The sequence below is a fragment of the Canis aureus genome, chromosome 16, assembly GCF_053574225.1.
Source record: "Canis aureus isolate CA01 chromosome 16, VMU_Caureus_v.1.0, whole genome shotgun sequence".
Classification (NCBI taxonomy): domain Eukaryota; kingdom Metazoa; phylum Chordata; class Mammalia; order Carnivora; family Canidae; genus Canis; species Canis aureus.
Window position 1 is genome coordinate 41,245,804 of NC_135626.1, and position 14,260 is coordinate 41,260,063.

Sequence of the window (14,260 nt, forward strand, 5' to 3'; positions counted from 1 at the left end):
TGTTCTACAGTGAGCCAGATAGTATATACGTCTGTGTGTGTGTGTGTGTGTGTGTGTGTGTATAGAAATAAAAGGTAGCATGAGTTCCGTTCAGATGCTTACAATCTACTTTGAGGAGGCAAGGTACCACATACAAGTGTTATACCGTTAATTCTAAAGGATGATACAAGCCAATGTCAGGATGTGGAATGCATGATATTGAATGCAGAGGACACAACACACACACATACACATGCACATGCACACACACACACGTTTTTTACCTGAGTGGTTAAAATATCACTCTGAGAGGACAACCTGGAACAGTCTTCAGAGAGGCTCGTTTCACTCTCATATCCAGATGCCACTTCACCTTAAATGATGATAAAAACAGCTTCAGATGTAAAAACAGCACATACCACAACTTGCTGTACCCATGTTTTCTCACTGACAGGACAAATTTCACTTTCATGTTATGCAAAATGATTACACTTCTTGTTTTGGGACACCCAGATTTCCTCTTGGAAATCATGAGAACCAGAAACAAGTTTACCAACAATCAGATCTCATTCAAACAGAGATGTTCTAGCTGGGTAAAGGACTTTTAAGGAAAGGCACCTTAAGAGGAATATGTGTAAAGTTTAAGTGGTGACTTTAGTTGCACTTGGAAACTTGTAAAACGTGCTCCCCCACAAGGCATCAACAGTTAGCTCATTTCTATAATATGGACGGGGGCAAACACAAAAACCTGGTTCCAATACCTAAGTCTGAATCCACACTCTGCTCTTCTTGAGGACTATCCTCTTCCAGGCCAGGTTCCCTTTCATCATCATCATCTGAAACCAATTCCTTGTCATTCAGAACGTCCAGATTTTCAGACTGATGCCTCACTTGTTTGGAAGTAGGATCAAACATCGAGAAAGGATCCTGGGTATTTGTATTTACAGTCAAGTCTTCCAAAGCACTGCACTGTGAAGAAAATAAGCTGCCAGAACATCTTGCTTCCTCACTAAGGTGATGTTCCTGGGATGCCTTTGCTGACGGTACCTGGTTACTGATGTCACTTAAACTATTCTTCAATGAGTCTAGGTTCTCCTCTGTTTTGTTAGATAGACCCTCTGCGGCAACTGCATTGTGACTGGTAGACTGAGAAGGCATGTTGGTTACTTTACCAAATATTAAGTGTTGGAAGCAGGGAAGCTCTTCCTCCTCACTAGACATGTTCTCTTCTGAGGACTCTAATTTCTTGGCCCGTCTCTGGTAACCCTGGGCCAAACGTGTATGGTCTGAAGGGCTAGGGCTTCTGCTGAACTCTCCACTCTGGACACTTTTGCTAAACACAGCAGATCTTTCCTTAATGTCACTTTCAGCAAAGCTGACTTTTCCCTTTATTTTGTCACCATTTAATAGGTCATCAGGTGTCTCAGAACAAACCTGAGAAGACCGACTACTTCCCATAGGTTGTTCTGGGTTATCTGAAATCAGACATGGAGAGAAATCTGCACTAACAGACAGAACTGCTCCTTCACTTTGTCCTTGCCATTTCATTTCTGGATGTTTACAATTACTTAAAGAAAGGCTTTGCTTACAGACTTCAGGTTGCATAAGACCTAATCTGAGCATAGCATTTAATTTAGGTCCTCGGTTTCTACCTAGTTCTGCTTGAATGTTTTCACCACTGGAACCTACTTCATTAACACTAGAGCCTACTTCATTAGTACTGGAAACTACTTCATTAACACTGCTTGAGCCGACTTCTTTAGAAGCACATTCTCTAATGTTATTTTGGCTAATTGTGCTCACTGTACTTTGAATGACTCTCTCATTTCCCACTGCTCTTTCGGGTGACATTGAATGTTGCTCAAACTTTTCCTCTGACAGGTTTTCCTGACATAGAGTTTTAACACATGATCTGATGGGAGAAAGTGGTGGTATATGATAAGGGTTTTGGGAAATTCCATGGTAATTTGCAATAAGGAGTTCAGTTTCCTTGCCTTTGAACTGAGATGACAGACAAAGCCGAGAGACTCCCTTTATGCTACATTTGGCAAAATCGCCTGGCTTCTTAGCTTTCTGACTAACTGCAGAAAAGCCTGCATTTGTATGAACTGCCTGCACATGTCTGATTTCAGACTCTTTCTTTCCCTGACTTTCTTCTTTCTGTCCACATTCTAGAGTGACTTTTGGACCTTGTTTTCCAAAGGCCCCAGAGCGGGGACAGACTGTTACACAGTCCTCTTCCGGATCTCTTGGATATGAAAACAGAGCAAATGACTGACGCTTTGAAACCTTGAACATATTGCGTAAGCACTGCGTGTCAAGTTCACTCTCTTCCATTTCTATGCTTGTCTCTTGAGTGTGGTTATCTTTGCACGTCAATGGAACTACAAAACCCTCTGTGTCATTTCTAGTGTCCTTAGAACAACCATGGATAGGTTCCTTGGGGTTCTCAATTGTTGCACACAGATTCGCCTGTTGATTTGATACTGTTTTTGCCTTCCTCAGGGTGTCAGCTTCCAGTAATGAGATACTGTCCTGTGTACCATAATCAGTATCAAGTACCAATGAGATACTGGTACTCTCTACAGATCTCTCAGTTTGCAAACCTCTTCCTCCACTCAATACCAGCTCTTTGGGATCTCTGGTACTATCAGACACTTGAGTCATTCTTCGGCTCTCTTCTATTTCTTCTCTTCGAAGGCCAGGGTTGATGCACTCTTGAGGCTTACTAGAACTTGAATAGTTAGCAAAAAAACCAGATACATTTGTTAAAGTTAGCTCTGGAAAAGCATGGCTGGCGAGTCTCTTATTTATTTGTTCTCCTGGCTTACTACTTTTCTTAGCTCTACCTGCAGGTTCTTTATCTTGCATGAGCTGAAGTGTTTTGTTGTGTCTGACTGGTACTTGGTCCAGATGCTGTTTCTTCATCTCTTCACTGCTAGAACAACTTTCAATCTGTAGTTCACTATGATCAGGTGGGTTTAGATTTCTATTGACTACGAATTCAAGGGCACAAGTGTGCCTGGCAGAGGACTTCCTCCTCAGCCTGTTCTTCTTAGGTGCTTTTGAACTGGAGCTATTTAATTCCAGTTCCATATTGCTTATCCTGCTGCTCATTGGTTCAGTTTTGGTTCTAAAAGCAGATTCTTTTTCCAATGATTCTGTTGGGTTAGCATTTTTCTCTTTCTGAACATAATCACCTTCTGTTTCATTCTCAGGACCATTATTTGTAATATTTATCACATGACCATCTCGCTTGATTTGGTTGATTTCCTCAATTAGCTTTTCAGGAGTCTTTGGAACAATGCCTAACTCTACTTTCTTGATAAAATCCTCAGGATGAAGGCTAGATGTAGTTCTCCTTTTATGCTCTGCTTTATTCATGAAGGGATGGGTTTGCATTGTCTGAGGTTCTATAGCACACGCTCCTATAGTTAGAACTTCAGTTGTGTGGCTCACCTTAGGGAGGCTTGCCTTCCTCCGATAGGTTTTTCCAAATATTTTATCTTCGATATTACCTCCTACTGGCTTGGTGTGGACTCTTTCACTTTCACATATGAAAGCATCCTGAGGATCACTGGCCATTAAGTCTATTTTCTCAGAAGAACCAGAATATTCACCCACTTCATTTGGAACTTCTACTGCACCACCTACTTCAGTATTCAATTCAGATCCTCTGTCATGTGAATCATCAGAAGTTAATATTTCGTCACTTCTGGAAAACCACTCATTAACTTTCCGTATGCTACTATTCAGTGTTATCCAAGGAACATCTTGGGAATCTCTAGGACTATCAGAGCGTGGAGGTTTCTGTTTATTCAGTTCTTTTCTCCCACACAGGAGATCAGCATTCACAACTACCTTTTTCTCTGTGCTGGGAATCTGCCTATCATTACATGTTTCCTTACTTTCAGCCCATCTGCTCTGTTGGCTCCTTGCTAAGCCAGGCTGTTTGCTGTTATTACAGATTTCAGCCTTTTCTACATTCATTCTGTGTTTAGTGAGTAATAAACTGCTGTTCTCATGCTGTAATGAGCTGGCATGAGTATTTGTGCCACATGGCTCCACATGCAAGTTTGAAACAGAAATACCCTGATACTTTTCTGGATGCTTCTTAGTTGCATGCTTCTCAGTGGTGGTCAAATCTTTATTACCGGATTGATGATGTTCAATATTTGTTATGTCCCCAGAAAATTCACAAGCAGCTGAAAGTATACAAAAACAACAAGGTGCTTAAAAACTGAATTATCATGAAAAAATATGGACACTTGATACAACTTGGGGAGTGGAAATAAAGCACCTATTTTTGGAGAAACTAACCACATAAACCACCAAGAATCCTGAGGATGTAGCTCATGTACTTTCACATAATTCCTAGTTATCTAGATTCTCATTATTTCCATTCAAGACACTTAGATTTTTAATTCCAGAATTCTATTCTTAACTACACCTATTTCCCTAACCTCTGACAGTGAACTAAAAGCAGCATCAGACATACAGTGCTCTGTTCTATCCTCAGACTCATACTCCCTATATTTAAATACCAGTGTACAAAAGATGAAACACAAACACATCAACTAAAAGTAAAAGGCAACAACCAATTATATAGGGCACTATTATAATCACATCAGCCTTGTGTCATTGAAACAGATCAGCCTGTACCATGACATCTGAGAAAGAAAGATATTCTAACTCTACCAAGAGATGTTCTGAATTATAAATGTCCCAAATGGTCTTCAGAATAATCTAACCACAGCATGGAATCTACCCATTTTCTCTTCAGTGCCCATTAAGTTGGAAGTCTTGTCATTACCCTTTTTTGCAGGATTCAAACTGGCTTCAGCCCTGGCTCCTTGAGAGGTGATTTCTAACTTGTCATCTCCCACACTATAGAGAAAAGACAGAACCTTAATGAGAAACACTAGTTATACATTCAGAGTTGTCAAATGAGCAAGATCAAGTATTTTAGCTCTTCTAGGTATGATTGCAGTAAGCTGATCAATTTGGTTCACTTTTTGAAACCTACACTTTGCTTTAGTAACTTCCAGTCAAAGGGAAATGGTCAAAGACTGAGGAAAAAGAGTCACAAAAATCAGAGGAGTAGCATAGATACACTACTTTATGGAAGGGCAACAGGACTAAAATTTAAATGGTAGCCAGGGGATCCCTGGGTGGCTCAGCGGTTTAGCGCCTGCCTTCAGCCCAGGGCCTGATCCTGGAGACCCGGGACAAGTCCCACGCTGGGCTCCCTGCATGGAGCCTGCTTCTCCCTCTGCCTGTGTCTCTGCCTCTCTCTCTGTGTCTCTCATGAATAAATAAAATCTTAAAAAAAAAAAAAATGGTAGCCAAATAATTGCCCAAAGGTAGTAAAAGAAATAAAACAACATAATTTAAAAGTATATTTTAATGAGAATGCAAGAGCAAAGATACTTAAACCAAGGGAGCACTGGGATGGAGCAGACACTCCAATAGGATGCAACACTGCCGCTGTGCTTCTCCTCCAGCTAAAAATCCTTTCCTACTAATTGAGAGATTAGGAAAAAGACATTTGCAAACAAGATCTGACTGGCAATGGCACCACCATAGTTCAGGCAAGCTCTCACAGATCTTTAGGTCAAGCAATAATCCCTAAGGAAAGTAACTTGAGGGCAGCCCCCGTGGCGCAGCGGTTTAGCACCGCCTGCAGCCCAGGGCGTGATCCTGGGGACCCGGGATCGAGTCCCACGTCAGGCTCTCTGCATGGAGCCTGCTTCTCCCTCTGCCTGTGTCTCTGCCTCTCTCTCTCTCTGCATCTCTATGAATAAATAAATAAAATCTTTTTTTTTTTTTTTTATGATAGGCACACAGTGAGAGAGAGAGAGAGGCAGAGACACAGGCAGAGGGAGAAGCAGGCTCCATGCACCGGGAGCCTGACGTGGGATTCGATCCTGGGTCTCCAGGATCGCGCCCTGGGCCAAAGGCAGGCGCCAAACCGCTGCGCCACCCAGGGATCCCAATAAATAAAATCTTAAAAAAAAAAAAAAGGAAAGTAACTTGACAGGTAAAGCAATTGGGGGTGGGTGGTTTGTAGATTATTATATAATTTATGTAGATAACACTTGAGAGAGAGATGGAATTAAGAAACAGAGAAAGCATTGAAAATGAAGTCCTTTAATATTCTCATGAGCCAAAATGACCACTGAGCCCATACTACTGTGCTTGAGGAACTAAGTTAGACACAGTCATCTGCTGGAAGCAAGTCTGAGCAGACTTCTGTTATTCTAAACTCTTCTAGACTCTACCAAGACAGGTTTTCTCACCTATGAAAAGCAAAGGACCTTTAAGGTCTATTCCAATGCTGTGATTCTAGCCTAAATACTAATCCTTGCTATTAATTAAACACAAAAATGCCAGCTTCACAGATAAAGGCTCTCTTTAACTCACCTGCAAGAACTTGCCTTATTAACTGTATCTTCAGAAGAATCAGACCCTAAAAAATTCCCCAGATAACAAATCAATAAAAGGATTTTTGTTGAAAGGGTTAACATCATAAATGTACTTGTTGCACAACAGATATTCATTCAAGAATTATTACTGCACATTCACTATATATAAAATCTGCAGACACAATGATATGGCAGGTACAATGATAAAAATGGCAGGTAACACAGAGAAGTGGTTACCAGCACAGGCTCTGACACCAGAATTCCTAAGTTTGAATCAGAGCTCTGCCACTTGCTAGCTTTGTTATCTTGGCAAAATGTCTTAAGCTCTATGTGTCTTTATTTGCTCGTATATAAAATAAGTATAATATTAACAACCTCAGGGGTTTGCTGTGCACCTTAAATGAATTATGCAAGTAAGGCTTAATAGTGCCTAGACCTCGGTAAGTACTCCTAAATATTCGCTATTATAGTTATTTTGATTATTTTTATGACACAAGACCTGTTGTCTCAGAACTTATTATCTTTAAGAAGGGAAAAGACACACAGGTCATTTTAGGAGAATCTGATAAGTGCTATGGTAAATATATGGTGGTGCTTGAAAGCCCAACGAGGGTCACTCTTTCCAATTATAAATACATTCTATTATAAAGAGCTGTTTGAACTGAGCTCAGCTCTTCTTAAAAGTCTTCCTAGTCTAATACAGTGCATCCTTGACCCCTCCAAATGCTATGGCTATCCTATCATGTTATTTCTTATCCCTATTTTCCATCTTCCAAAGCATGTTTATATATGCTATAATCAGACAGTCTTCCTTTTACTCTCTATAAAATAAGAGTCTTGTCTTTTATACACCATAAGGCTGGAAAAATAAAGTTATTTTATTTTCACTTTCCAAAGTTCCTTGCCATTGTATATAAGCTATGAGGCTTTTGGTATAACAAAACATTATTATAAAACATATAAAACAATTATAAACATTATAATTATAAAACAATAATCCAGCAACTATTATTCTAAACTTACAAAATCTGTGTCTCTTACCCAATTCAATGTAGACAGACTTATTCTGAGGCTGTATCTGCTGCTTTGTCCTCAGAGATCTCACAATTCCAAGGTTAGAGAGTTGGACACTAAGACTGGTTTCCTGATAAGCAGTACAGTAAAAAATGATCAACTAATTGCTGACCAGTTCTGTGTTTCTTTTCTTGAAGAGAAACTCCAGGCCATGGACAAAACAGACCATCATAATTAGCTAAAATTTGAACCTAGAAAAAACACTTGGCAAACTACAAACCAAAATGTATGTAATGTGTGGTTTGAATATTTTTCCTCTCTCTGTTGTTTTAAACTTTTATAAACTGAATATACATTCTGATGCAATTTTTTTGAAGAAAAGCATAGTTTGAAGCTAAAATTTTGTTATAGTATAGAAAGGGAATGAGATTCATTGAGTACACATTTCCAATCACATCTGATAACAGGGGTATGAATAAAAACCCAGCAATCCTAAGAACATTCAGTACAACAAAGAATAAAAATGCAGCATTACTCTGATGAAGCTTTCCTTCTTTTCGAGTCTTTCAACATCTACTGAAAAACGAATGCTGGTACGATGAGAACTATTATTTTTAAGATCTACATTATTCATGCAAATGCCAAGTAACAACAGAGCAAATCACTGAATTTTCTTTGACAATTATACCTATTAAGCTGAAGCAATTTTCAAATGGTAAAAACTGATTTTTCCCCCCCAGGCAACTTTTCAAAGAAAATAAATTAGAATATATTTCCTCATGCCTGGAGAATTGCCATGAGATGGTTATTTTAAAAACTAGCAAACTCAAACCTTAAAACCATCAGTGACCATCAGTGACCTCATGGCTATTTTAGATAAACATCAGAAATAAAGCACTAAAAGCAGGGGATGGGGCCAGAAGGTCTCTCTTGCCCACACTAGGTATATGGGCCTTCCCTCAGCTCTTCTAACTCTTGACCAACCACTTAATTTACTATCTAACCTTGTTTACTGACTTTTTATATAAATCCATGAACATCCAGCACCTCCCCTAATTCACAATGCTCAATGAAGAGATGTTACCAGAATAGATGAAAATGGCATTACCAAGGTAGGGTTTTCAGGTTCACTCTGTCGAAGTCTTTTGGCACGGTTTCGATAGCCCATACTTTGGATAATAGAAACTTCCTCCTTTAGATGCTCAGGAGAGTTATTTTCCTTTTTGGAAAAGTTATAGCTGTCTGCAACTGTGAATGTAATTCACAGGAAAAATATTATTGTTATGGTTAGAAACAATATAGTAACTGCATCAGAGAACCAAAAGAAACCCTGTGTATGCTCTCTCTGGTTTGTTAAGACAATACATTAAAGCTTACCTATCGTTTGTTTAATATACTTTGGAAATTCTCCTAGGAAACATACAGACCGTCAAAATTATTTCTAATCTTTTTTTTCCCCTCAACTCAAAACTACTAAAATTGCCTACAAATGCCATATTTCACTGAATCCAAGATACCAGTGATACAAGATGCACTATCATTTTCTGTGCCACTTAGAGAGAAAACACACTATTAACAATAGCACACGAGAGGTAGTAAATTGCTCCCAATTTTGGAGATGCTAAAATGTGAAAAATATGCATCTCTGGACCTATAAGGTAATATGTGAAACCAGTGGGAATGATTTAAAAAATGAATCACAGGGCAACCCCGGTGGCTCAGCGGTTTAGCGCCGCCTGCAGCCCAGGGCGTGATCCTGGAGACCCTGGATCGAGTCCCACGTCAGGCTCTCTGCATGGAGCCTGCTTTTCTCTCTGCCCCTCTCTCTCTGCATCTCTATGAATAAATAAATAAAATCTTTTAAAAAAATAATAAATAAATAAATAAAAATAAATAAAAAATGATTCAGAGATAAAGAGTTAAAATTAACCTAGACCAAAAGGTCTTACTGCCTATTCACAGAATAGCTGTGAAAACTTCCTTAGTTTTAATGAACAGCCCCTTCCTTGAGAGCTGGCCGCTGGGGCTGTGGAACACTTACACTGCAATCCTGTGTCCAGCTCAAAAGCATGAATGATTTTCAACAACTCTTCAACAAGTTGACTAAATCTTGTACTTTCTTGTAGGCTCCTGAAATTAAATTGAGAAACACACTCAGCAAAGGATTATTAATTTCTTAAGAACACTAAAATAAGGAAAGATGTGTAAACAAAAAATAGATGTAGCAACAGTAGAAAAATTATATTCAGAGAACAGAGCTATTAGGGACGTTACACTATAATCAAAACATCGTTGACATCAGAACAAACTGTGGTAGCATTGGTTGTTTTCATATATATATGAATATATATTTTAGTCCTTTCAAGTCTATCAAAAGCCCTTAACTATCTAAAATAGTGGTACTCTGAATCCATAGTAAATACAAATCCACTGCATAGAAGACTAATCATTCTTAACACTCGAACCCTATCCACCCAACCTAACTTGAGCTCTCAGGGATTTCTGTGAAATGATTATATTACTTCAAAAGCACACATAGACTGATGTAGGAAAGATGTTAGGGTTCAAAGCTAAGAATTCTTGAGATGTCTGATGTCTTTGGTGCAAAAAGGTGTTTTTGTTTTAAAGATTTTTATTTATTTATTCATGAGACACAGTGAGAGAGAGAGGCAGAGACACAGGCTGAGGGAGAAGCAGACTCCTTGCAAGGAGCCGGATGTGGGATTCGATCCCGGATCTCGGGATCATGCCTTGGGCCAAAGGCAGACGCTCAACCGCTGAGCCACCCAAGCATCACAAAAAGGTGGTTTTATTAAAACATGGGGACAGGACCCATGGGCAAGAAGAGCAGCACTGGGGTCATGAGGAGTGGCCCATTATAGATTTTCAAGTCGGTTAGGGACAGCATAAGCCTAAACGTATTTTGGAAGCAAAGTTTTCAGGATCCTGAGGAAGCTAGCTATTTTTAGGAAAAGGTCATTTATTACTGTCTAATAAGACCCTTCAGATGTATATCGGTGGGTCATATGCTTGGGGGGTGTTTACCAACATGTGTCTTGTGGGGGTAGAGATAAGGAGATTTATCCCTGCTAGAGATAAGGAAATTTCCAAAGGAATTTCAATGTTAAAGTAGACCTACAGGATCCTGGGAATCAGGCTAACATTGCCTTTTGCCCTTAGAAAAGTGTCAACATGGAGGCAGCTGAGTCCCTAGAGGAATATCACTCTGCCTGTTTCAAGGACTTGTCAATGGGCTCTAAGTAATAAGGAAATTCTAGTAATTTTTCTTCTGCCTTTGTTTCCCACATCATAGATGATAATGTCCAAGAGATTTTGGTTTAGGAAAGTTGTAGGACAATATAATTCATTTATTCCTTTAAATCTCTGAGTGACTACTATGTGCCAAACAATGCTGAAAAAAACAGCATTGACTGAGACAGAAAAAGCCAGTGTCCTAACATCCCAGTGGAAGGGACCCATGATGTATAAACACACCATATGTGTATAAGTAGAAAGAAGTGCAAGAAAGAAAAATAAAAGCAGGACTTGGAGACAAGAAGGGCAGAATGGTATGGTCCTACTTTAGATAAGACTGCAGGTTCTTGGGGCACCTGAGTGGCTCAGTTGGTTAAGTGGCTACCTTTAGCTTTGGTCATTATCCTACTGTCCTGGGATCAAGCCCCACGTTGGGCTCCCTGCTCCATGAGGAGCTTGCTTCTCCCTCACCCCTGCTTGCGCTCTCTTGTGCGCACTCTCTCTCTCAAAAAAATAAATAAATAAAATCTTAAAAAACAAAACAAAACAAAACTGTATGTTCTTACGTCACTCAGAAGCATTAGAAAGAGGCAATGAATTACTAATACCTTCATAAGACAGACTTACCATAAAACTTTCAAGAAAATGACTTCGGAAATAATTTACTGTCAGCGGAACACCCGTTTATACATTTTTCTACTGATGAATAGTTTGATAGAAATACCAGCTCTGTCATAAAGGAATTTCTACTTTTCCCCGCTGTCATGCCCAACCTCCCATTACCACCCAAATTAGATACCTTTTGGTTATATCGTTCTTACACAAAGGACACTGTGAAGGCCCCTTCCTCTGGTTGAGAAGTTTCAGCATACAAAATCTATAAATTATAAAGAATGAAAGAACAGTTCAAGTTACTTTTTTTTGTAGATAGTATTCAAAAGGCAAATAGCCATGAAAAGATAATCTCACAACTGCCCTTAAGAGCCATTTTAAAGGCAACAGCAGGTGAATTGCAACCAATGGCTTTAATCATTTTTAGATGCTGCATAAGCAGAAAACCAAACTACATAAGCAATGATCTATGAAAACTGAGCTTACATGCATATGGCTGTTATGATCAAATACAACTTATTAAAAAGTTAATATGGCATATTTAATGATATATTCATAATTATTTCATGCTGCATAATCAAATAGAAATAGTAAATACTTTAAGTAAAGTGATTATAATTAGTTTAAAAACTCCACATATTACTACAAAGCTATAGTAAATCAAGACAGCATGGTCTTGGCATAAGGACAGACTTATACAACGATGAAACAAAACTGAGAGTACAGAAAAACCCATGCATCTAAGGCTAATTGATTTTCATTGTTGAAAAGACAATGAAATAGAAAAAAACAATGAAATGGAAAAAGAATAGTCTATCAACAAACAGTGCTGGGACAACCAAACAGTCATATGCAAAAAGAAGCTAGCTTCTGAGACACCTGGGTGGCTCAGAGGTTGAGCATCTGCCTTTGGCCCAGGGCGTGATCACAGTATGCTGGATAGAGTCCCACATCGGGCTCCTTGTGGGGAGCCTACTTCTCCATCTGCCTATGTCTCTGCCTCTCTGTGTCTCTCATAAATAAATAAATAAAATCTTAAAAAAAAAAAAAAGAAAAAAAAGCTAGCTTCTCCTAATGCACACAATCCAAAAAAGCTAATTCAAAATGGGTCACAGAATTAAATGTGAGAACTAAAACTATAAACCTTTGTGACCTAGGTTAAGCAGTGATTTCTTAAATGCACAAAGAAAAAATAGATACATTGGACTAAATCAAACTTAAAAACTTTTGTGCTACTATTAATACCATGAAGAAAGTAAAAGGCCAGGGGTGCCTGGGTGGCTCAGTTAAGTGTCTGCCTTTGACTCAGGTCATAATCTCAGGGTCCTGGGATCAAGCCCCATATTGGACTCCCTGCTTAGCAGAGTCTGCTTCTCCCTCACCCTCTGCTCCTCCCCCTGGCTGTGCTCGCTCATTCTCTCTCTTTCTCTCTCAAAATCTTTTTTTTTTTTTTTTTTTTTAAGATTTTATTTATTCATGAGAGACACAGAGCAATAGAGAGGCAGAGACACTGGCAGAGGAAGAAGCAGGCTCCATGCAGGGAGCCCGACGTGGGACTCGATCCCGGGTCCCCAGGATCAGGCCCTGGGCCAAAGGCGGTGCTAAACCTCTGAGCCACCCAGGCTGCCCTCTCTCTCAAAATCTTAAAACAACAAAAGTGAAGGGCCAATCCACAGAATGGGAGAAATATTTGCAAATCACATACCTCGTAAGAGACTTGTATCCAGGATATATAAATTACTCTTACAACTCAATAACAGAGAAATAACCCAACTAAAAAATAGGCAAAGGATTTTAATTTTCTCCAAAGGAGATATACAAATGGTCAATAAACACATGAAAAGATGCTCAATATTATTAGCCATTAGGAAAATGCAAACCAAAGCCATGATGAGATGTTACTTTACATCTACTAGGATGGCCATAATAAAAAATAAATACTGCAGAAGATGTGGAGAAACTGAAATCCTCATTCATTGCTGGTGGGAATATAAAACAATACAGCTGCTTTGGAAATTTGGCAGTTCCTCAAAATTTTAAACACAGAATTACCATATGACTTTATAAGTCTGTTCCTAAGAGTTCTTCCCAGAAGAAATGAAATAAAAATATAAATCCACCCAAAACTTGTACACAAATGTTCATAGCAGCATTACCCATAATAGCCAAAAAGCAGAAATCAATTGATGAATGAATAAACAAATTGTGGTATATCCACAATAGAATATTATTCACCCATAAAAAAACAAACTATTGATATATGCTGCAATATGGATGAACTCTGAAAACATCATGCCTAGTGAAAGAAGTCAGACACAAAAGGCCATATATTGTATGATTCCACTTACATGAAACATCCAGAATAGACAAATCTATAGAGATTTGTGATTGCAAAAGAGGACGTAGGAGGGGGGAATGGGGCTTCTTGGTATAGGTCTTCTTTTTTGGGTGATGAAAATTTTCGAAACTTAGATTATAGTGATGGTTGCACAACTGTGAATATACTAAAAACAAACAACCCTGAACTATATATTTAACATGGGTGAATTTTATAGCATGTAAATTACATTTCAATAAAAATGTTTTTAAAAGCTCAAGGCAGGGAGAAAATGTACTCATTTTCATATTCACAACATGTGCTGTGGCATCTGGCATAACCAAGTTGCTCACTAGAAGTCTAAGGAATGAATAAGGCTCCAGCGTTCTGAGACAGGTGGGTTTTTACAGTAGCACTGGATGGAGAACAATTCTGGTGGTTGTCTCAGACAGTGAATATGGCTAAGAAGACATGAAGGACACATGCAACATATTCTAGTAAGTCTGCTTCCTTAAAAAAAAAATTAAAAAAATATATATATATACCATTCCCATTGACTGATGGTGTCTATAAAGATCTATGTTCCCTTAGGAAGACAAAAGTCTTTTCCCTGAGGGAAGAAAGGTAGAAAGGAAAAAAGGGAAAGGAGCAGTAGAGA

General features: G+C 38.8%; 1 protein-coding gene across 11 annotated transcripts in view; it reads right to left on the reverse strand.

The window, feature by feature from the left end:
- The window catches only part of BRCA1 (BRCA1 DNA repair associated), a 66,808-nt gene that overhangs the window by 36,372 nt on the left and 16,176 nt on the right, over window positions 1–14,260 (reverse strand). For 9 of the 11 annotated variants that reach the window (XM_077853391.1, XM_077853389.1, XM_077853386.1 and 6 more), the window contains 8 exons: window positions 11,473–11,550; window positions 9,460–9,548; window positions 8,527–8,666; window positions 7,446–7,548; window positions 6,403–6,448; window positions 4,793–4,866; window positions 741–4,184; window positions 264–352 (listed from right to left, as the gene is read on the reverse strand). In XM_077853391.1, the coding sequence (XP_077709517.1) occupies window positions 264–352; window positions 741–4,184; window positions 4,793–4,866; window positions 6,403–6,448; window positions 7,446–7,548; window positions 8,527–8,666; window positions 9,460–9,548; window positions 11,473–11,550 (4,063 nt within the window). The remainder of the gene's footprint in view (window positions 1–263; window positions 353–740; window positions 4,185–4,792; window positions 4,867–6,402; window positions 6,449–7,445; window positions 7,549–8,526; window positions 8,667–9,459; window positions 9,549–11,472; window positions 11,551–14,260) is intronic. The other 2 variants (XM_077853393.1, XM_077853395.1) reach the window with 1 other exon arrangement.